The sequence below is a fragment of the Saccostrea cucullata genome, unplaced genomic scaffold (assembly GCF_032062105.1).
Source record: "Saccostrea cucullata isolate Sc308-1 unplaced genomic scaffold, CSIRO_AGI_Scuc_v1 ctg885, whole genome shotgun sequence".
Lineage (NCBI taxonomy): Eukaryota > Metazoa > Mollusca > Bivalvia > Ostreida > Ostreidae > Saccostrea > Saccostrea cuccullata.
In genome coordinates this window covers 59602-84775 of record NW_026940770.1, presented here as the reverse complement: position 1 = coordinate 84775, position 25174 = coordinate 59602, and the positions used below count along the sequence as shown (strand labels likewise).

Genomic DNA, 25174 nt, shown 5'->3' with positions numbered 1-25174 from the left:
CTGACAAATATTCCAATCTATTTAGTGTAATGCACACTATCTGAACGTGGGGCTCTCTTTTCTATTTATAGCACATCCACTTATATGTAGCAACTTCTCAGCAGAAGAAGAAAAATGACAAAGGATTAAAGGAGCTTCATTGATAACATATTTACGAAATATACTGCTGTATTCAACATGTTCAATATGTCATGAGTATAATAAAGTTTTCCTAGTAAAATAATCATGTGACTGATATGTATAAACTATATGTAATATCGGTAGTTACCGTTAACTAACAAGCATAAAAGCAATGATGATATTCAGTTCTACTTATATTTGAAATATGCGAAATCAATGAGGACTTCCAGTTCTATTTATAGAAACAAAGAACAAGGTACAGTTTCAATACAAAATATTTAAAGCTCTATATTTTCTAATATATGAAAGTGATATAGGAAATCAAAATTCACTCTTTCTGAATCATAAGAATTCCCTGCAGTAAAAATACACAAATCGTTTTTCTTATATGACCTCCTAAATGCTAATTGTGACGTCATTAACTTGTGTATTTTCTCGTATTTTCTTAAAGAGTTGCAGAAAACATAAATTTTCAGTGGAATATTTTCTTTCAGAAGACATACTATGCACTCTCGCCCAGAGAGATTTTTAGATAACCGATATGAAATTTTTCATAGCAGTTTACATAATCCAAAAATTAAAAGGGCGACGGTGGCTTAAGGAAAATCAGCACAGAAATGAGACATTTTGAGGCTTTTCTGCATTAAACTTAAAAGTGTACCAAATTAATGTCATATATCCTGAACGACCCCCCTTCATCTACTCAATGATTGTTAAAGCCAATTTCACAACTTTTTAAGAAAATTGAATTTTTAGGGCATAATAAAGCTCAAACCGTACCTTCTTATAAAAGAGACCAGAGGGCATCAACAGTCATGAGAGTAACCCTGTAACGGATCAGTGAAATGGCATTTTAACAAGGTCTTCTTATTAGAGATTAGATTCCCTAGTTTCTCCTCTTGTTTAAAGAGAAAATCCCTATGTTTGGTACATGTATTAACAAAAATCCTTAGATACTCCGTGACAATTTTGACAAAAAATGACAAAAGGTTCTTGAAATATGGTGACTATCAAAAAAAAATGCAGACCACAGAAACTGCCATATAGAATACGCTCTTTGAGTCTTCGTCTAAAAAAATTAAAAGTCTTTGGACAAAATAAACTTGTACATGAAAATACAGGTACATTGTCAAAGACTAGAATTAGGACAATCAGGAATTATTTTACAGAACAATTGAAAAGATTTTTAAAATTTTCCTATAAATGCCCTTAAGGACAGATGATACAAACAAATTAGAGTGTATTAGATACCGATAAATATTCATTTACATTTCCTCAATTTTCATGTTTTCATTTAGTCAAAATGGGCCAAAAATGGCCGAATTCAATGGATCCGTCTCCATAGCAACCAAGTGCACGTGTGGAACTTCGGACACCATATTTACTATTTTTTTTACCAAGACACACCTATGGTAAAAATTTCATCAAAATCCGAGACATGTCATTTCCAAGCCCTATAGTAAATTCGTTGGTGCTTACAGAGAATGCGTGTTAAATACCTAAGAAATCGTTTACTTTAGATTTTAAACATATTAGATATGATAAAAAGGATGCACCCATTTTCTATCCACCTTGAATAAAGGTCTCTCCTGAGACAGAAGATTTGTGTTTTAATGGTCGCAATGCTTATTTTTGGAAAGGATGTTATTATCCACTCATTCTGTTGCCGCGATATGACCATTTCTGACAAATTAACTGTTTTTCATGGAAAGAAATATAAAACTCGGAAAAATCTTTTAACTTTTGTGACAGAACGCTACGGAGGGGTTCACGTGACCGCCAATATCACGTGATTCGCGCATGCGCAGAAGGGTGGTTGATGTGCATTAAAATCGGTCTGGATTAATTCAAAATATAATCAACATTAAAACCAAATATTGTTTCTTGTATGAAAGTTGTTCAATTAGTTTGCGAACTTTTTGATCACCCTTCGTATAATAAAAATAATTTTTCATTTCGGAGTTATTCATGCTTCAAATTTCTGGTTGGGTTTGATTTACACGTCCTTGCAATTTCACAAATAATAATTTTATTCTTAATACTTTAGGAAAGTGGCGATTTTGTTGTGTATCAGTTAAAAATATCGAAACTACAAGGATTGATCCAAAAGTAATGTCAATGTGTCCAAATCTTTAATATTTGGCGTTACTTTTTTTTTTAAGAAAATGTACTTAAAGATGCTTAAAAGTGAATCAAATTAAAATTGAAAATTTTATTTAAGAGCGTGTCTCAGAGAAAAACAGGCAAAATGGTCCAGGAGCAAGACTCTTCTATTAATTTAAAATTTTGCAAGCTAAATCTAGTATACATGAATGGAAATCAGACGAATTTTTACTGTGACAATCGTACCGGTATATGTTAAGGCCCTATCACAATTGGCGCACGAGCAGAAGCGACAAAATATTCCTGAGACCGAATAATTTTGTGTGGGATCGTAAACTGTTGCCAAAATAATCGCATATGAAAAAAAGTGTTCGTACGAAATTTGCACGATCTAAAGCGACCGTTGTGCATTAAATCTTGCGATATATCATGCGTCTATATGCGACTGTTGTAGAATGAAAGCGAGTGTTTAAGATAATGCGATGGGATTGCACGACTGATTAGGTAATCGGACGATTGAACGTGCGATAATACGATTGGACGTGCGGTGCTCGTGCGCACATGCATTCCATAGTATGAATGTTCGTGCGAGTCAGAGGCCGGGTATTATTAGTTACATAGTCTTTTAGTGACAGGGTATGGGATGATACCTGGTTAGTACATTTCATACCTGGCGAGGCGGAGCCGAGTCAGGTATGAAATTTACTAATCAGGTATCATCGCATACCCTGTCACTAAATGACTATGTAACGAATTTACCCCACCGATGAAACATTAACGTTTAACTGTAGTTTATAAATGGTTTTCTCTGCTAAATGCTTTATGGCGCTTATACATTGTACTGTGCCTATTATGACGTCACGTTTGTGTTTGTGACGTTATACATCGACCGGGTTTAGATTTACTGACCGGGTATGGATTTACAACTGACCGGGTAAAAGTAATCCACCGCCTTCACTAGCCAGACTTCAACCAATCGTAAGCCAGGATTTCACGAAAAAATCAACAGAGGTGGGTAAAATAAACCTTCCGTTTCCGACGCTATTCAATTGACATAGTTAAGATGCTCATAATTATACACGGTATATATACCTGTTGCAAAGCATGGCAAGTGAAGGTGTTAAATCAAGTAATGATAGTAAAACCTTGCAAGATTACATGAGACATGTTGAGCAACAGTCTCATGGTTGCAAAACACACGCAAAGACAGATGCGATTCATCTTACGATCTGTAAAAATCGTGCATCACTCTTGCGAGTACATAAAACGTTGTAAGACGTTCATACTAATTTTCGTGCGTTGAGTTGCGATAATTTGGATCGCATTTGGTCGCGTCTGAATAGTTTGCATGTTGACTATTTTAAGGAAACTTGATGCGACCAATAAAACACATGCAATGAATGCGAGACATCGTGCAACGTATGCGAAAGCTCGTGCGAAGATAAAATTTTCCGATCGCAAAGTGTTGCAAAGTGCTCGTGCGCCAGTTATGAAAGGGCCTTTATATGACATGTAACTAAAAATACTAGTAACTCTTAGGCAACAAAATTTCAGGTCAAACATTATAAATTTTAGTCATATTTGGAGGAGAAATAAAACTGATACTCCCATAATAATTTAAATATTTTATTTTGAAGTTTAAGAACACTGGTTAGTGCTTTTTAAATGCATTTTAAAAATGACTGACGTCAATTGTGTTTAAGTGCAAAAGGGTCATAAAATTAGAACTGTTCCAATTTTGTGGAAATGTCAATTTTCTGTATCATTGAAATTACAATTACAACCAAAGCGGAAATTCTAATCTAGAAAAATTTACTGCTTATTGTTAAGGATGCTGATGTGAACAAAATATGAAAACCATTACTGACGGCAAATTTACACTTCTGTATTTATTGAAAAACAAAATAAGTTATTATTTCACATCCAAGATATCAAGAAAACAATCAATAAGTATGATTATTTTTTCAACATTCTGTTTAATATGATAGCTCTCCTTTGAATTCAATAAGCATGTGCGTAAAGGTCAAAATTAGCATTGTGATCTCAAATTCCACAATGTACTGTAAGTAATACATGTATTTGTTCATAATATTTGTTACAGTAAACACACTTATAATGAATTCATGTTTCCAGTAGTCATTTTCATTCCCTGTCAATTCCAAAACATATAAGGAAGTATAAGAAACTAATTACTTTAATTTATAATAATTGAAACTTTCTTTGATGCAAGTCATATTGTGAAGAAGGCAACAGAGTTTATATTTGTAGGACTCCAAAGTGCGATGGGACTCCAAAGTCCGATGGTCACGCCAAAGTCCGATGGTCTGCGCCAATCCCCGATGGTCTGACACGCCAAAGTCCGATGGTGCGGAAAACAATTAACGTTTATGACGTCATAGTACTACTGCACAAAACCTCAATGCCGCGCCATGCCAAGGTCTTAAAAATAAGTATAAATAAAAAAATAAATGCGAAAACTAACCCTTATCTCTCAGATTGGTGCGAGACTAACCCTAAACGCTCAAAAAATGTGTATCAACTTTAAGCTAGATATCTTGGGTGTTTGCAATACTAACCCTTATCACTCGACTAGTGTGCGAGGACTAACCCTAAATATCTCTTGTTGTGCAATGCAAGGACTAACCCTATTCAAGCGAGGACTAATCCTAATTATATCTGGAAGGTGCAAGCAATAAGCAAAATCAATAAAATTGTATTCGCGGACGAATTCAGAAATGATGGCTTTTGCATGCAGGACAACGGCGTCAAGGATTGACGTCGGATTATTGTGACGTCATAAACGCTGATTGTTTCTCCGCACCATCGGACTTTGGCGTGTCACACCGTCGTACTTTAGCGCAACGTGTCTCATAGGAAACGAGCCATCGGACTTTGGCGTGACCATCGGACTTTGGCGTCCGTAACGACAGCAAACCATCGGGGTTTGGCGCAGACCATCGTGGTTTGGCGAGACCATCGGACTTTGGCGTCACCATCGGACCTTAGAGTCTTACATATTTATAATAAAAATTCTCCCTATTCCAGCAAATAGTGTAACAACCAGAATTATATTATAACATTTTAATGTACATGTACATGAAACGTTTTATAATAATGTCAGAATGTCAAAATTAATTCCATATTTCAGTATATTGCAGCCTTTAATTTCATGTATGCATTTACAAACTTACTGAATATTTCCAGAAGTAAAAACATCATTTACCAACACGGTCATCTGATCAAAATATTTATTTGAGTCAAAAGTAGAAACAATCTTTGCAAGTTTTTCATCTTCATAAATGCAAACATCTTCAAAACATTTTTCAGACAACAATTGATCTCTTCATCAATTGATTTCTTGATACTCGGAATATAGGCCTATAAACATTTATAACAGAGTAGAATGCATAGATGTAAATACCACAGTCTTACAACATGTTCAAATATATTTTTCTTTTCTTATCCAGGTATAAAATCACAGATCAAGAATCATTTCTCGGCACATACACATCTCTCTTTCTTTTTTTCTCTCTCCCCCTCGACTAATCGATCTAAAAACACCACAGGCTGTTTAAACAAATCTTTTTTCTTCTGTTTACACTCATCAATCCAGCACATGTACCAGCAATAAGTTGTTAATCTTAGGCTATATTTTGACGTCATTTTGTTTATGTATTTGACGTCATCAACACGCCGTTTTAATTAAAATTCAACGTAATTTGAAAGTTATTCATTGGAAATGCCGCAATTTATTATTTTTCGTGCTATTTAATATTGATTATAAAAAAATAAAGAAAAGCATACACACTTCATTATCAGAGTGATTATTTTGGATTCATTAAACACAAGTTTCATTATGATATTTCAATGTAATTTACGACTTTTCATGTACAGATAAAACAATAAATTTACCTGGGTAAACATTTCTAAAAACATATACACATTTACTTTTATGAACAAGTAGTCGTTGTAGTGTTTTTTTTTTTTTTTTTTTTTTTTTTTGTAAAAAAGTACTAAATACAATTCATCGTGAAGAAAAATGTCATTATATATTTGTGAAATAAGCATGATGAGGAAAAACGTCATTATTGTCATGATTTATCTTTATCTGCAAAACACAATTATTAAAATTCGTCACGTCCGCATCTTTGTAAGGTCAAAATTTCAAAATTAAAAGTTAAAATTAATGATTATGATATAATTTTGCATTTGTGAAAGTTTGGAATACATACTCGAATGCGGACACATTAAAAATGCGTTGATATACACTAAATTTGCAAAGAATTGTAGATTTCCGGAATACTTTCCCAGTTTCGACTTTTACTGTTGCCAATGGCGCGCGCTTTCTGCCAAACTAATACCAAATTTCTAAAGTTAGTGCCCTGGACATATGTTATAGACCATAAATTAAAAAATTACTCCACTTTATTTTTTCATATTTTTACAGGGCCGATTATGATAAATAACGACTTTTATTCCTTGTTGCAGTGTTCATATTTGATCTTGAATTTCTTGAAGAGTGAATTCAAACTGCCAGATGTTTTTCGAGATAGCAACATTTTGCAAATATTTTCTGGTATGATGAGTCCGGATAGAGATTATACATGTACAGTTGTGTATTATTCGCTGTGCTTCCAGCAGTACTATCATTTGTAACCTGCATCATCTTTCCCTTGATCATTCAGTTCCTGCTCATGGTGTTCGCTAGATAAAAGTTCCACTTCTGTAATCCCCCTCTCTTGGAAAATTCTTTATTTCCTATAATATGATTCAAAATGCACCATAGCCAATTTATTTAAGATGAAGGTGGTTATATATTCCGAAACTAATCATTAAATGTACTTTTTATAATGATTGGAAAACGATCAATTTTAAGTACCCCAATGATCGCTTAGTGCATCATGAAGAAAAAATAGTACCTTCAGGTATTAAAGACCTATGTTTGTATATATGCCTTTTGCATTTAGCTTTTTCCGGAAACGCCGCACATCGGCGCTCGCTATGGCCCGAAAATAGTCTCATCGCGAATTTCAAATTTTCTTACACCTTTTTACGATAACTTTTTACCTGGAAATATTTTGATAAAACATAAAGAACAAAAGAAGTGAAGAATTCCAAAATCTTTCAAATGATATCTCGAAAAAAGGACTGGCCCCTAAAATATAAGGAATCTAGTGGGGTCAGACGTTTTTTCCTGATATCTTTAAAAGTATTGAAATTTTGTAATACATCAAAGAAGCAAAGTTATTCAAAATGTCAAGCTTAAGGTCAAGATCTAGTAAATAACTGAGAAACTGTAGGCAATATGGCTACATATCCTTTGTCGAATATGAAAAAAACTCCCTAATTCATGACTGATATTTGACCAAGCTGAAGTTATAAAGCATCAATACAGGAATTTATTTCTCAAGTTTGATAAAACTGTAGGCACCTTTCAATCACTAGATCTTGACCATAATCTTTTATGGTCATCAAAAAACGTCCTTTGACGTCACTTCCAGCCAAACCGGAAGTAATCGGAAAATGCATATTTTTGCCGTTCTTGACAAGTTTTTGGGGAACATATGTCACTGGGAGCATAAAACTTAAAAAAATCCGTCCGTCGACGTCACTTCCGGTCAAATCGGAAGTAGCAAAAATTGCTTAATTTTGCAATAATCAACATATATTTGGGGGATTTAAACCATTTTTTGATGTTTTTACTCATTTTTTCAAAAATAAAGTTACTTCCGGTCAAACAGGACGGAAGACTTTTTCGTTGCTTTGCAACGAGCTTTGCTCTAGTTATTCTATTTATTGCTGTTGTAAAGTTTCAAACCAGAACGAATGTTGCCATCATGGGTCAAAAATATCATAGATTATGCAGTTATCCTTGTATATGTAAGAAGGATTTGTAATAATTATACATCTAAGACGTTCATGTAATTAAAATGTGTTGGGACTATTGCAACTTTTCAAAAGGCGTCGTATTCATTCATGTTTGAAAACAATGAAATTCTTGAAGATTTAATATTATTCGTCTTTGAAAAACTAACCCCACAAAGCAGTTATGTCGCACAATCCTTTAAACCTATGCAAACTTTATTCTGCACTGAGACTAAGGATAGATACATTTTTACTATATGTGACTTTCCCCCAACAAGTTTGAACATTTATTGTTGTCCTATCCTACCCCCTCGCGTCATGATGTTAAGATATTTTCATCCTCGTATGAAGTCATAGGTTTTTGCAAAAACTGTTATTTACAGCATTTAAATTTATACCCAAAAGAACAATATATTTTGAAATACGAGGGCTCTTCAATAAATAATGTCCTGAACTGTATGAAATACAATACAGATATCATATGACATTAAACTTGACTTTCTCTCATTATTTAATCTTTACTGAATTTATAAATTTTTATGTGACCACATTTTATTTAATAGTTTCATTGTGAGAAGTTATGAAACAAGGGCTCTTTGAGACACTGCATTATAAATGAATGGTAAAGAATCAGTAAACTAGAGTGAAAATAAAAGCTACATTAAAGCTGCTGTAAAACTTGTTAAAAATCCGAAAGAAATGTTCACTGAAATATGTGATATTTACAGCAACCGATGCCTGTTTTATAGACAAATGAGTAGATGGATTTCGATGTTAAAAAGATTATAAAATGGGCATCAAAGATGGGTATCCTCCTTGACAACAAAAATTATAACAACTTGTGTACTTTTTGCCCAATTTCAACAAATAATATTTGATGATGTATGATTGACTTTTAGACACATTCTAAATTTGATAGACATCATATCGGGAGTAGTTTACACTGTTTTTAAGAAACGTTTGACAGTAAAATAGCTTGGTACTCAAAGGTCACCCTATATTTTGAATAATGAGTGAAAACGACAGCTTTTACGAAAGTCTTAACAATTATTTTAAAATATCAGTAACTTCAGTTATCCACGTTTGTTTTATATTCAAACAGATATTGGAACATGAACTATTGCTTAAAACCATCAAAACAAAACTTACCATAAGATGTACTTAATATAAACGGCGAAGGTCTGATAGGAGCAAAGGTATGCAAGAGCACGAAGACAAATTTATATGCAATTTTCTTAAATACATGTATTAGTGGTATTATTGTTCAAATTCGTATTCGGGCAGACGGTTTAATATCTGGAGGAGTCTAGAAAGCAATTTTTCTGCAAAATAATCGAAAGGTTTATTAGTGGAAGGACCCAGAATCAGGAATCCACTACACTGAATTTCTTCACGACACCGTCAAAACCCGCATACCCTGAAGAGTAAAGGGGTTTTCGGGATAAACAGAAAGTTCATGTTTTTTCACATTAACAATATTTGCCAGATCTTTGACCTTTTGTCTTGTTTCTATTTCCAAACTTGAAATAAACACCTTTCAGAAGGAAAAAACATGTCCAGGAAATCCTCGGATCTGCCATTTTCCAGTATACCAAGGGTCATACCCAAAAATGAGTTCTAATAATAATCAGAAATGGGATTAAAAATGTTAGGGACATGTGTTTGAATTAAAAGAGATTAATAAGTAAAATCATGAAGACAAAATCATTGAAAAGCGTCGTTTGCTTCTTTCTGAGCACCGAGGACATTATTTATTGAACAGCCCTCGTAATGCTTTTCAATAGGTGTAAAAAAGATGTATATTTTCTGTGTTTATAGAGTTACATAATTAGCATCTTAACCTGAACATTTAATGGCCGGAGCCAAAAGACGTGGGTATCGTGAAACGGGATGTTTATTCAGGTGACACTTATACTGCTAGGTGATAATTGATTTATGATTAATCTTATAATATCTTTATGTTATTGAAATAATTATCTTTGACTGTATTACGATAATTTACAAACACAGTGTCACTGAGAAATTGTAATTGCAGATTATAAGACGAAACACATTTACCACTTATTAAATTTATTTTTTTTAATCTGTCAAAGTTTTACGAATTATTAACATTCAGAAACAGCCTCATCGTCAATATGACGACTATGGTTGAACCAATACGTACAGACCTTCGTTCAATGCACATGCATGTTTGGAAAAGTCACAACGCTATATGTGCCACGCAACGCTGGTAAAATGTCGTTTTCATTATAACAAATGCATAGTATGATGTCCGTTTGATAAAAAAAAATAAATGAACATGATCTGTCGATGTACATTTTTTGCTTTACTCAGCTAAATAAAAATCCATCTTTTTACTTTACATTGAAAACTCATTTTACATACAGTTTGTTTCGGGTGTAGATATCAACCTAGGTATTACCGATCAAGTCATGCATTTTCCCTATCTTGTTCCAGTGTGTTGCGTGACTTACAGTGTTGCGCTCTCTGTTGTTTTTTTTTTTTTAAATTCTCCCTTACATGGATAGTTTGAAAAGTTTACATTGCAATGGTGAAAGTTAAAATTCAGTAAATAAAAAGTACTTACAAATGAAACAAAGAAAGCACGAAAAGAACACAAAATAACAACAACAAAAAATAAAGATATTTGAAGTTTACTTATCAAAATTTAATATCTTTTATTCCATAAGATTGAATTTTATATTTCAGAATATTGTTGTGAATTCAACAGTCAAGGAGCTTTAGTGCAACGCAACTATAAGGCAGATTGTAGAAACCATTCTCAACCTTGCACGAACTCATACCCATCAACGGAAATATTTAGATGTAAGACAGTGTTTATAGCTATCATTCAGTAACTTCATTATAAAGAATGATATACATTGATTATGTACAAGTAAATGTACAGGGTGTCCCAAAACATATGTTACACTTTTAAACCGATATAAAAATTCAATGCCTCAAGTAACATTAATGAAATTTAGAATATATACTAAAATTATTATTAATATTTTGTCAAGCAGACATTTTTTTTACAGTTCCCTTATGTTACAGCATAACCCAAATTACATCCCTTGAATTAAGATTGTTTGAAAACGAATTCTAAAGTTTTTTTTAACAAGTTTTAAACGTAACATTCTAACTGTTTAGAGGTTTTCCACATTAAAATTGAGTTTTACCAAACACTAGAATTTAAGATTTCTTTTAAAACATTGCTAAAATGAAAGTGATCTTCATTGGAAAACAATGCATCTGTTAAATTTTCAGAGTGGGGTATTATCAAAATCCAGTGGTACACTCTAAACAACCTGTAATTTCTGTCTCTTTCAAATGCTGCATTAAAATTATCTTATGAGAAACAGTTTTAAATTGAATTCGAGTATTGTATGAACGCTGGATTTACCAAAGGTGCTATCTTGTTCATGCAGGACACGTCTAAGGGATTTTTTAAAATAAAGTTTCAGTAGAGTACTACAAGTAACTATAATAATGGTATTAATGTTCTCTTTGGTACCGGCTCTCTTTGGTCTCAGAATTAAGTCTCGTGTACTTTATGGTGCCTTTAACTTCAAACTTACTCACAAATCTGTAAATTAGCATTCTGTTGGGCACTTTCATTACAGGATGTTGTTTTCTCATGGTTCTAATGACTAAAGTAGAAGATTTATACCCATATTAGAGTTTGAAAATTTCTATCAGCTGTTCTTATGAAGGTTTCATATGAAAAATATGATGACGTCATTTTGACATCATTATTACTTGAATTTTTAACAGAATTTCATGAAAGTTTGTCAGATGAAATGTATGCTGATACACTAGATGTTGACGAAATATCTTTGTGAATGCTTGTGGTTTGATCAAGTTACACAGCTTATTGTGCCACGTACGTGTTACATATGGTTGCACATAACACATGTATCACATATATGAAATGTACGTATCACATACATGTATAACAAACATATGTTTCACGTATGTGGTACAACGTATGTATAACATATGTGTGACTACATACGTTTCACATAACGTACGTTAAACGTATGTTTAGAATACACGTATGTGTTACATACGCGAAACGTACGGTTACATATGTTATGTGCAACCCTACGTTACACGTACGTTAATAAACGTACGGTTTACATGTGTATTGTCAACCACATGTTACACGTACCTTAATTAACACATGGTTTACATGTGTGTAGTCAATCACATGTTACACGTACGTTAATGAACTCATGGTTTACATGTGTATAATCAACCACATGTTACACGTACGTTAATGAACTCATGGTTTACATGTTTTTTTTATGAAGCACAAATTTCATGTATAGTTTATGTGTATTATAAACCACACATTAAACATACTAATGTACATAAATAAATTATGGTTAACTTGTATTGTAAAGCTCTCATTACATAAATGTTGATGAATATAGTATGTGTATTATCAGGCACATGTTACATATACATTTAAAAAGGTGTTTTACATGTGTGTGAAAAGCTATGTTTGAGAATGATAAGGTTGTATATTTTGTAAATTTATACTATTACATACATGTATGATAAATGTAGGTTGAGTATAAATCTAATCCTTTTTACTTTATTTCAAATTTAATTTATTAATCAAATTATCATTTAGTTTTTGCTATAAAGAGAAGAAAAAACAATGCGTTAAACATTTATTGTTGCTAGGGACTACATAATTTCGCTTGAAATACAGGAACTTTTTATATAAAAGTATGGCTGACTTCCACAACTAACTATTTTTCCTTAATAGTTTAAGTGATTTTAAAGAACTAATCAAGATATTATTTAACATAACAATCATTTTATGAATAGGCACTTAGGGCTTAACCTGTTATTCAGGAAAAAGAGCAATCATAGTGATATGACCATCTATAAAAGCCTTCTTATAACATGTATAACGGGTCCTTAGATCAGAAGTTGCATGTATTTTAATAATTATAGTATTTTAATAATTTCAATAATTTACATCGTTATAGAAATTGTTCATACGTAGAGCATGCTCTTTTGACATAAACATTATTATGATATTTGGTTAAACCCAGTGACAACTGAAGCATATATGTGTAAGCGTTGTTGACTAGTCGTGTGTGTTTTGCGTTCTTAATGTTTCAATTTATTTCACATTGTTTACCTTACGTCCACTTTCATGTCTGGCATAATGTAATCTGTTCGCATTGGTTTAAAATTTACTCTAAAAACAGTTAACAAAGTTTACATAAAAAGTTATCCAATCTCCTCATGTGTATCGGATATCGGTAGAGGCACATCAAATTGAACTCGGTCATCGGTAGATTTAATCAATCTGAATTCAAGAGCAAAAATATATTTTAAAAAAAGAAAGAAATTCACGATAATTTCACAACAAATCTCAAAAGGGAGTAAATGATTCACCTAGATAAATATCAAATATACAATGGGTACCGTCCGTATAAAACTTTTAAAATATACCTTCCGGAATTTTCCAGCCTCCATTTATGTATTATATGTACGTTACCAGTGACGTCACTGGAAAGAGAAGTCTGACGTCTGCAAGTTCTAGGGCCTAGCTAACGGTGAGGAATGCATAAAATCAACAATTATTTAATTACTTTATGACTGTGTGTTGCATGTACACTAAGGCGTGTTTTTTTTTCTTCAGTGTTTTACATAATGGAGACTTGGGTTACCAAAAACAGAAAATATTGACCATGTTGAGGCAGTGAGTTGTCTTGGTTAGCACTCAGGTGTATCCATCAACACGGGCACGTTATATCAAAATTCAGGTGAAGTTTAAAAAAACTGTAATAACAATTAAGTATTTATTTAAAATGTTTTTTAGCCTAACAGATAAGATGCAAAAAAAAGAAACAACAACAATTCGATGTAAAGTTCCACTCACGGAATTTATTTCTTTTTACAGTATTTTAAACATCACATAAGATGGTAAAGGAAATTATTATCTTTGAGTGCAATAATGGTGTAACAGTTTTGTTTTTACATATCTGCCCTTTTTAATCCTTATGAATATAAATTGTGTTTGAGATTGAGAATTTTTATGTGATTTTAGATATGCATTCCAGGATGGTGACTGAAGCTCATCTTTGTAAACACCCAAATGCCTAGAATTGACTCCAAAACAGATTCTTAAAGTTTAACCAGTATAATCTTGAATATGGTAATACTTTTAAAAAGGAATAAAATTTTCTGATCAAATTGATTTGCTTTTAGACTTGCAAATAGTTACATGTAACTTGAAGGTTTTCATGTAAAATTTGAAATGAAATCGAGTTTGACAAATTTCCCACTACTAAGAGTTATCTCCCCTTGTCGGCGTTACTCTCATTTTTCCCACTTTGTCCTTTGTAAGTTACCTGTTATTATTTTCAATCTTCAAACGTTATTGGACAATTTAGATCTGTGCCTGTATTGCCGAAGTTTGGGTCAACATGAAAATCTTAATGAACACATTCATTGCAGATTTTATCTTTAAGATACTGACCAATAAATTTGGTAAGGTTAACATAGGGAAAACAGGGCCTTACGCTGGATTGACCCTGCAAAGGGGAATAACTTTTGTAAAATTTAAAGTGAAAGTCGTCCATTTTTTTAACATGTATATTTTTAACCTAAAGGACAAAAAGTATACACATGGAACACACACAAAAACAGATGGGTCCACAGATGCCAAGATAAGGATTAATGCAGAAGGTAATTTCAATTTTTCATTTCGTAACTCTTCTGGTTTTATCCAGATCGGACCTTACATATAAGTTAAGTCAGCTTCAGTATGTAATAGAAGGATATGGAGATAACAAACAGTATTCAATCTCAAAGTCAATAAAACAATACAAAATAAGAGCAGAGCAAACACGGACCCCCGAAACATCAGAGGTGGGATCAGGTGCCATAATAAAACACCTATTTACTTACTATTCGGAAAAAAGCTTGTTTATCATCTCCCTCGATAGCAAACTATTTCCCTCTGCTGCATCTTGGGGAATAGTTGCTGTCTTGGGGGACAATTAACTAGCTATTGTCCTCATAGCCAGTAAATAGGTGTACATGTATACCGTTTTTAGCTCTTCTGAGCCAAAGGCTCAAAGAGCTAATGCTATGACCATTTTTGCGTGTGCATAAACTTTTTAGAATGTGAGCCATAACTCAAGATCCCCTTGGACAATCATTGTCAAATTTGTCACAGGGCATCCTTGGCGCAAGGGCTACCATTTACACTAAAACTAGGGTTTGGACCCGTATACAAGGGAGATAATCAGGAAAATAAAACCAAAAGAAGTCTATATTGGCCTAGAATTGTTAAACTTTGTCAGTTGAGGCATCTTGGGTTTTTGAGAATGTCGACCAAAAAGTAGGTCACCATGATCTACTTATGGTATTTTATAGCTCTATTGAAATATCTTCAGTCCTAACTAGCTAAGAATCAACAAAATTTCTTGGTTGATGTATTTCGGGTCTTATAAATATAGAGGCTTCAAATACTAGTGATAGATTGTACAATTTATTAGAAGAGTGATTCAAGGCCCTTGGGTTTCTTGTTGTCCATCGTCATACACTATGCTCTGTCTGGTAAAATTTTAGCATTTACAGCCTTCTCCCCCCCCACCACCCAAACTAAGGGGGGGGGGGGTTAACCCATCAAAATTATTCAAAATTGTATTTTTTTTAATTGGACATCAAGCACACTATTAGCAAGATTTTAATAAACATTGAGTCCTACTGAAATTATGAAATTCATATAGCCCCAGGGTAGGTGGATCAGATATAAAGGCGCAGCTTTATTAATTAATCATAAACTGAAAATGCATTGATTCATTGAAAATCTATATAAATCTATATAATAAGTTGAAAGCAAAAAGACTAAGTTCATGACAATGAGGAATAAGTTTTATACCCCTGTAATAAATGATTCTGGGGTACATCTATATAGCTTTTGCCCTGTCTGTCTGTCTGCAAAATCTTTTCACATTGGCCATATTATTTTAGTGGGTGAAAGTATGGCTTTCATATTTCATAGACGTGGGTATTCTTTGTGACAATACTTTTGTATTGGTGCACCAAATTAACCTTTTGAATTGAACTTTAAGAAAGTTTCATAATTTGAATCTTGGCCTTAACTTTTGAACAGTTGGTGCATAGGCTTTCATTCTTCACTTGTATATTTATTGTGACAAGACCTTTCAATGGGTATAAATTAAGATATTTGACCTTGAACTTCTAGTTTAACCCACTGTTAAAAAACTTTAACTTTGATCATAACTTTTGAGCTGATAGTAGTAGGGCTTTTATATTTCACAGAATTTAATTATTCTTTGTGACAAGTCCTTCCTTGGATGTCAACAATTTTGACCTTTGACTTTGACTTTGGAGTTTGACTTGCATTTGGGAAACTTGAACCATAAGTTGGCATATATTGGGTATCAGCATGTACAAACGCATCTTTTTTTCCGAGTTCACCCACAAATCAATGCTATGTAATGAATTTTAGATAAGAGAATTACAAGGTAGATATTTGAGGATATAGTGAAAAAAATAGTTTAAAAGATCATGGTTATATGAATACTAAACAATTAATCATTGTTATTTAGTATTTATATTTAAGTTCTACAGAGAATCAACCAGGATTAATATATGTGGATAATAACAATGTTCAGGGGAAAAAAAATGGGTTTAACCTTATTCCATGCATTTAATATTTTCTTTTTCTTTACAGATAAAAGAGAACTGGAGAAAAATGAATTAATGTTAACATACTCAACATTAAATTTGGCTTAAATCTAAATATGTCTTTTGTTGTGATTGCTTCAAGAGCAAATAGGATCAGGAAATTTAAAGTGAAGGATAACCAGAAAGTGAATCATTCAACAGATGAAAAGAAAATAAGCCTTTGAGGGAAATTATGTCATATGCATGAATTGAATATTTAAATTGCACGTAATTTTTGTTTCACCAACGTTCACAATATGTGAAAAAAAATTCAAAACATGTGTTTAATCATGGTTTGACACATTTTTGTATGGTATTTATACATTTACAATTTGAGCAGTGCAAATAATAAACCCGTTAAACATGTTATGAAAACATATGTTACACACACGTTGCACGTACGTTATTCATATGTGAAACGCATGAGTAACGTACGTGTGCAATATATGTGTAACGTATGGTATGCAATACGTATGTTTAACATACGTGACACGCATGATATTCACACATGTGGTACTTTTTTCATGGAAAACGTACGTGAAGTCACGTACGTGTCACATATGTTTCGAATACGTGAAATGTACGTTGCACAATTAGCTGTGTAACTATAGTGATAACTTTGACACTTTGAAAAACTTTGACAAAACTTTGACACTTTGAAAAACTTTGGCGAAAACTTTGACACTTTGAAAAACTTTGGCGAAAAATTTGACACTTTGAAAAACTTTGGCGTAAACTTTGATACTTCGAAAAACCTTATCTAAAACTTTGACACTTTTAAAAACTTTATTGAAAACTTTGATACTTCGAAAAACCTTGTTGAAAACTTTGACACTTTGAAAAACTTTATCTAAAACTTGGATACTTTCACACTTTGAAAACATTTATCAAAAACTTTGACACTTTGAAAAAGTTGAAAACTTTATCGAAAACTTTGACACTTTGAAAAACTTTATTGAAAACTTGGATGCTTTGAAAAACTTTATTGAAAACTTTGACACTTTGAAAAACTTTATCGAAAACTTTGACAAAAAACTTTGGCAAAAATTTTGACACTTTAAAAAACTTTGTCGAAAACTTTGACACTTTGAAAAACTTTGGCGAAAAATTTGACACTTTGAAAAACTTTGGTGAAAACTTTGATACTTCGAAAAACCTTATCGAAAACTTTGACACTTTGAAAAACTTTATTGAAAACTTTGATACTTCGAAAAACCTTATTGAAAATTTTGACACTTTAAAAAACTTTGTCGAAAACTTTGACACTTTGAAAAACTTTGACGAAAACTTTGACACTTTGATTTACTATCATATAGTTAACTATAGTATTTTTTATTTAGGGAAAGTCTTCAACGAACCCGACCTTAAATGTGATCTAATAACCATGTAATTAACGCATTATGCTACATAACGCGATATTTGAATGAAAATTAATATATATATATAAGATACATTGTAAATAATAAACAATCATTTAATAACATAAATGTATATGAATATAAACACTAATACTATCCACCATTACAGTGTAAAGTATACGTAAGAGTTTATTATATAAACATGTTACAAGTAACTCATACATCTTTACACAAGTCACGAAACATATTCTGATTTGGCAAAAAAATGCATGACAGATTTTTTCCCTTTTGTAGATCAGGAATGTTACGCAATGAATTCACAAGTTGCTGTTAAAGTTGGTGTTGGTGTTGATAAATCAAAGTAATTTCATGTGAAGTATTTTTTATCATTTCGTAAATAGCTTAATTTCTTAACAATCAACTTGCTTCTACATGTATATTACACGAGTAACTCTTTTGAAGGTCAGGTACGTGTTTTATCATTGAATTCAAATATTTAGAAAGGAGATATCACCAATTACCAGGTCTGTCTTCCTTTGAGCACAAGCATCCTCGGATGATAACCTACTCAGTAATGATATATGATAATATGCCTATCCTGTCTAACAGTTCATTACTATTTTATTAGTAGTATAATTATAAGAAAGAGCAAAAAAAAATGTTAAGATTGAATAGATTATATCTGTCCAGTATCTTCGTGTTCTCCCTTATGGATTGCTCCATTTACATACTTTCAAAATATGTTGAAAGATAACTTTAATTTTTCATTAGACTTTTTTGGTAATGATAACATATGTTGCATAAGAATCACAATCCTTGAAAAATGGAGATAAAAACGTTAAATTAAGTCCTGTATTTTGCATAAAATGGCATAGGGATAGTTATTTTCGATAGAAAAGTGGAAGATGATTTGCAAAACATGCAGATTTCCATTAAAAAAAATAATTACTAGGATTATGCTTTATTATTATGCTTTAGATGACGGGCATTTCAATGTACCAAGCCTAACTTTTGAAAGTAGAGCGGCTACACTGCAAAGCATTGACGACATTGTCATAAACTTATGCTACTGGAAAAATTTAAAGCAAAGTAGATGTAAAGCAATAAACAGTTTTTTTTTTCGTGAATGAAAAAGACAAAAAAAAAAAAAAAAAAGAAACAAGAATTTTCAAGCAATAGTAATGACATAACTACATTATTCATTTTGAGTTAGAAGGATACGGACATCATGTATTTTTTTTTAAATCATGTTCCGTTGGATTAGGGTAGGACGAAATTCCGATATCATGCATTTCTCTCATCATAATAAATCTTTTTCTTCAAAATGGTGCATCTACATCAGTCACAATGATTTCAAAATAAATAATTAAAAGAAGAAATGAGATAAGGTTGTGATACCTGTAAGTTTGTGATAAATGAATATGAGGTCAGTATTACTATTTTAATTGTAAAAGAATAAAGTATCTATTAAAAAGGGATGCAGTGTAAAGGCGAGTCAGGTAAAAGAGCTTATGCCAATGACCTCTTGTTATTTTATTGTAAAGAATATGGATTGTGATAATTAACGTATTCTTCAATTGCTTGTTGTTACATGAAAAATTTATTCAATAGGTAATGGATACACTTTATTCTCTTGAATACATCATGATAATACTTCATTTGTAGGAACAAAGGATCTGGTATTGGATTTGGTTTTGTTATCCCGCTTGGTATTCTAATATTTTGTAGTATTTTATTGATATCTGGATGGATATACATACGAAAACGTTCGAATGATAATCAGCACGACTCAAGGCATAATACAGATGAACATATGGGTAATAGTTCTATCATTTTATACCACTCTCTCTGTGATAGATAAAAACTATCGAACAATGTGTGTTTGTGAAAAAATATGAAACCGGCGACCAAAAGCTATTTTTAGTATATAAGTCACAGTCAAGGTTTTGACCTTGGTGTCATTTAAAAGAACGTGAAAAGTGGGGTATGCAACCAAATATGGAATCTCTTTCTCCTATGCTTCAAAAGGTATGACAAAGGTTCGAAAAAGCTATTTTTAGTATAAAAATATAGGTCATGGTCATAGTTACAAGATCATGGACCTTTATGTCAATTGAAAGAGCTTAATAACTGGAGTTAGCAGCTCGAATATAAAGTCCCTATCTCTAATGGTTCAAAAGTTGTATTGAAGTTGACAAAAGACAGACAAACAGATAGAGAAAGAGACAGAACTTCAATTATATACTGATAAATTATATTTCTGTGACCCGCCTCCCCGTTTCTTCAAGCTTGTTTATGATTTTTGGTACATAACGGCTTTTACGCTGTTTGGTTTGCAATAAACTTGCACACTTTTGTATGAAATCCAACGCCTTGGCTTTACACTTTGATTAAGTTTTCTATGCTTTTTATCATAAAATAAAAAAAAATATTAATAAAAAGTGACAATAATAATAATGAATAAGAGTAGATCTATGTCCATTTTGTTGCTGCCCTAGTCCAAAGACAATATGCGATTTCTCCTCTTATTCGTGTTTCAAAAGTAAAAAGAAAATGTTCCTCGAAAATGAAATCAAAGGCGAAGATCGTTGTATTCGCTACTTCAAAGGATTTTCACCCATTAGTTTGCTGTAAATCACAATTTTTTTCACTAAAAGTGGGCTTTAATAATTACACTTACGACTAATCATTATGTTGTTTAGTATAAGCATTTATAGTATGAAGAAATACCGGTATCATAATTAATGATGCTTCTTCACACTGCATTTACTATACATATATATCTTTTCTCTTTATTTTAGATGAAACAACCATTAAGCTTAATCCTGAAGATGACAAATTTTACAAAATCAACTTGTGGTAGACGTTCTTGGAACTGTAACGTAATGTCAAGAAACGCAAATTGAGAACTTTCAATGACACATTATTACTGAAAACACATACGTATACATGTCTCATTATAAGTTTTTTAATAAACGCTTTCGTTTTTATCCTATAACCGAAGATAAAATACTATTTAATTGAATGAACAGGATTAAAAACACTTGAAAAATAAACCTACAAAATCACGTACAAGAAAAAAAAAACCATTTATGTATGTCCTTCTAAAGGTTCTAAACAGGACCTTGCAAATGACAAACGATTTGAAGGCAGTTTCTTTATTGCATGGCTCATGGTAATATCAGGGTCTAGAATTCAAAAATCATTATTGCTTCCTCATCATTATTCTGTGGATAAAAAAAAATCTGTTCCAAAATTTCGTATAAACTGGATTCTTGAAAAAGACGAATCTATCGTAAATGATAAAATATTATTTTTGAATAAATATATATGTTTAATTGTATTACTGGTATTAATTATATCGTTCAATCAATTAGATCATCTAATATATTTTTAGTATAGGATTTTTATAGTTCTTCATCTGTTTCTATTGTCATAATATTTGTTCTTGTACCTTATCCATAACCAAAGAAATAATAGGACTATGAAAGTCAGTTCTGGTTATTCACTCTTTTATGTTAACTAAAATGTGTGAACATCCGCTTGCCTGTGTGACTGATCGGTAGTATTATTTTATTATTAAGGTCTTCTGTTTCCAACGGAAGACCTTCTACTGATTTTGATGATTAATTTTATTCTTATTATTCTTTTTCCCCCTTTTTCTCACTCATTTCTGAACGGATTTCGCTCATATTTTTCAGAATTGATAGACGTTGCTAAAGTGTATCAGAATTTTGTCTTCCATTCCAAAAATTAACTTCCGCGTTTGAGTTATTTCCCTTCAAACAATAATTTATAGGCTTTCATTTCTAGACAAAGGCTCTGAGACGGCCAAAGCTGGAGCAGAAATTTTACTGATTTTAGATACATGTAATAGAAGGATAGAAGTTGTGCACATGGGTTTTGTTTTTCGATTTCTCTATTTAAAATGGTGCTAAATAGGGGTAAAAAATTAGAAGGCCTTAAAGAACGAAAATTTACACATATTTTGCTTTTTATCTCTTAAACTAAATATATTTTGTTAAAACATATAGCAGAATTTGTGCAGAATTACAAGATCTTTCACACTTTTGATTGATTGATTGTATATTGTTTAACGTCCCTCTCGAGAATGTTTCACTCATATGGAGAAGCCCTTTCATACGATATCTCATAAAAGGGCTGGCCCCTACATTAAGGGATCTAGAGGGGCAAAAAGTTTTTTTCCCAGATTCTCAAAAAGAATTGAGAATTTGTTTTACATCAGAGAAGCAAAGTTGTTCAAAATCTCTATAAGGATAATCAAAATACGTCATGTGACGTCACTTCCGGACAAACCGAAATGCATATTTTTGCCGTTCTTGACACGTTTTAAGAAGTATTTGTCACTGGAAGTATTTTCCGTCAGTCGATGTCTCTTCCGGTCGAACAGGAAGTAGCAAAAAATGGCTTACTTTTGCAATTTTCAACAAACAGATGGAAGATTTAAATAATTAGAGACGTCATTTCTCTTTTTTTTTTTTTAAAATAAAAGGTACTTCCGGTCAAACAGGACGGAAGACCTACTCGTTGCTTTGCAACCAGCTTTGCTCTAGTTCTTTTACATTATATTTAAATTTCATTTTTTTTAAATCATCTTATTCAAAGATGGCACCGGTCTTGGTTTAATATGGCTATAACATGTGTAGGAGTTGCCAAACTCACCCACCCTCTCGAGTTTTCCCATTGTCCTAATGCATGCGGATCGATTGTACATCACTTTGTGACCCTATATCATTACAGATTCAATACAGAACCACTAACCAAACAACATTTATGAATATATCTGACTATTAGTCTGATGATTGAAGCATTTTGTAAGGAGAGAATATTTCTTGAAATTTTGAATTAGTTTGAGGTCGGAAAACGACCTTATAGAGAATGAACATTAACACTATGCATACAGCGTTTCCTTTTGTTAACATAGTTAGTACCTTAAAGAAATTAAAGAAATGTCACGATCGTGACAATTAAGCAGCTTGCTGTACATAGTATCTGTGTTAAACTATTACAGTGGGTTTTTTTTTAAATGATAAAAGTGTTGTGCTTTCTTCTGAAATAATGTCATATGATGTATATATGTAACATAGAAGATCGGTGTTTGCTGCATTTATGTTATAATTTGTGCAACTCTTGGTCATTTAATATCAAAATTATATGCATGTATGTACTACATAAATGCCCCGATTTCGGTATCATTTTTACATCCCAATAACTATTTTTTTTTCTTTCCAAAATTTTCCACTTCAAATTCAGCGCCATACTTAATCCGAATATTAGGAATTTCGGACACAATCCAAATTCAAGTAATAAGTACAATAAAAATCTTAATCATGTTCAAAAAGCAATATTTTCCAAATTATTTCATTAAACACCCTAAAAAATTCATTCTTAATCGTATCATATATATATTTTTTATTTATACTTTTTTTTTTTAAAATCTTTATTTATTTGACACAATCTGTTTCATAATTCATGATACACAATTAAATAGATTACAGATTGGTTTTTTTATAGAGAGAGAGAGAAAAAAAAGCAAGCGAAAGAGAGAGAGCGAGCTGGCATGTTAATTCTTTTACATAAATAAGACTCATTTCATTTAATAGTCTTTTATGAAAACAATAGATTCCACTGATTCCAGTTGGTGTCAAAAATTTCTCTTTTATCATTTTTATATGCTAGATATTTTTTAGTTTCATAAAAAAGTTAAATATGTGAAGTAGCAAAGCTGACATCTAATTTTCTTTTCTAAACATCTCATTGTAAATATATAGATATATATAGATATATATTGTTTTTTACTAGAAATCCCAAATAAAACTTTGCTTTGTAAATGAAAATTGCAACCCTATCCTTTGCTCACAATATCTTTCAAAACTGTTGAGGAAGGTCTTACAATGTCACACTCCCATTAAATATGTATTATTGTTTCTTCTTCCATATTGCAGAAAGAACATATTTATTGATACCTTATTCAACTGGAAGTACCAGTTTTTCAAATTTATTTATCTTTTGAAAATAAATATTCATCACCTGTTCGTTATTTTTGTTTTACTTTGTGTGTTTCTAAAATAGTAAATAGTCACTGAAAAAGTGACAGTCACCACGAACACGACTGTCCATATTGCAGAATATTTTATTATTCCCCTCTTGGGGTAGCAATCGTACTACATACATGTAACTAGAAACGATATTTACAACAAATCCAGCTTATTACGTTATATTTAGAGTACGAGTTCCCTACTGTATCAGAGATACAGGGCGGGGCTTGAGGTGAGAGCGACAGCTCGAGCCGGGCCCCGCCCTGTATCTCTGATACAGTAGGAAACGAGTATTCTAAATGACTTGTGACATGACCTTTCTAATGACCTCACCAATTTACATTCATATTTGGGTACATATCTCTCGACCAATCAGATGATTTTAGCAGAAAGTTGATTTAGTATCCCATTTTAAGCATTTGCAACTGAAATGCCGAGTGAGATGGACGTGCAGGTAATTATTTACTATTATTTTAAAAATAATTAGTTGGGGTATGGATTACATAATTTGTTTTCCAAAAAATTAATTTAGATTTGATTGGGTAGGTCTTTTTTCGCTCTTGCTGACAGTTTTTTTTAAATTTAAGCTACAATTTAATGCAAAACATTTTTGTATATAAGAATCGTATTTTGAAACAAAAATGCTTCGGGGATTCTAAGAGAAATCTCCGACAATATCCTCCAGATCACATGTCATCATATACAAAATTGAAATAAACAGATGAATAAAGGAAAGGGGGGGGGGACTTTCATGTTTCAAATAAAATGCAGAGTAACCAAATGGGGATCCAGTACTCACAGGTGCAAAACTTCAAGGTGCACCCCCATCCCACCCAACTTGTAATTTTTTTGCCAATCGTATATACATACTCTTTTTAATTTATCAACAAGTAACGATTTCACGCACATATAGTGTCTTGGTTGATTATAAACTTACCCACC

General features: G+C 32.1%; 1 protein-coding gene across 1 annotated transcript in view; it reads left to right on the top strand.

Moving 5' to 3' along the window:
- LOC134256272 (uncharacterized) overlaps positions 1-21497 on the top strand; it is a 31018-nt gene extending 9521 nt beyond the window's left edge. Inside the window, exons 2-5 of the mRNA XM_062738928.1 lie at positions 10798-10914; positions 18468-18534; positions 19839-19990; positions 20975-21497. Coding sequence (XP_062594912.1) covers positions 10798-10914; positions 18468-18534; positions 19839-19990; positions 20975-21036 — 398 coding nt within the window. The 3' untranslated portion in view covers positions 21037-21497. The remainder of the gene's footprint in view (positions 1-10797; positions 10915-18467; positions 18535-19838; positions 19991-20974) is intronic.
- Positions 21498-25174: the final 3677 nt, after the last annotated feature.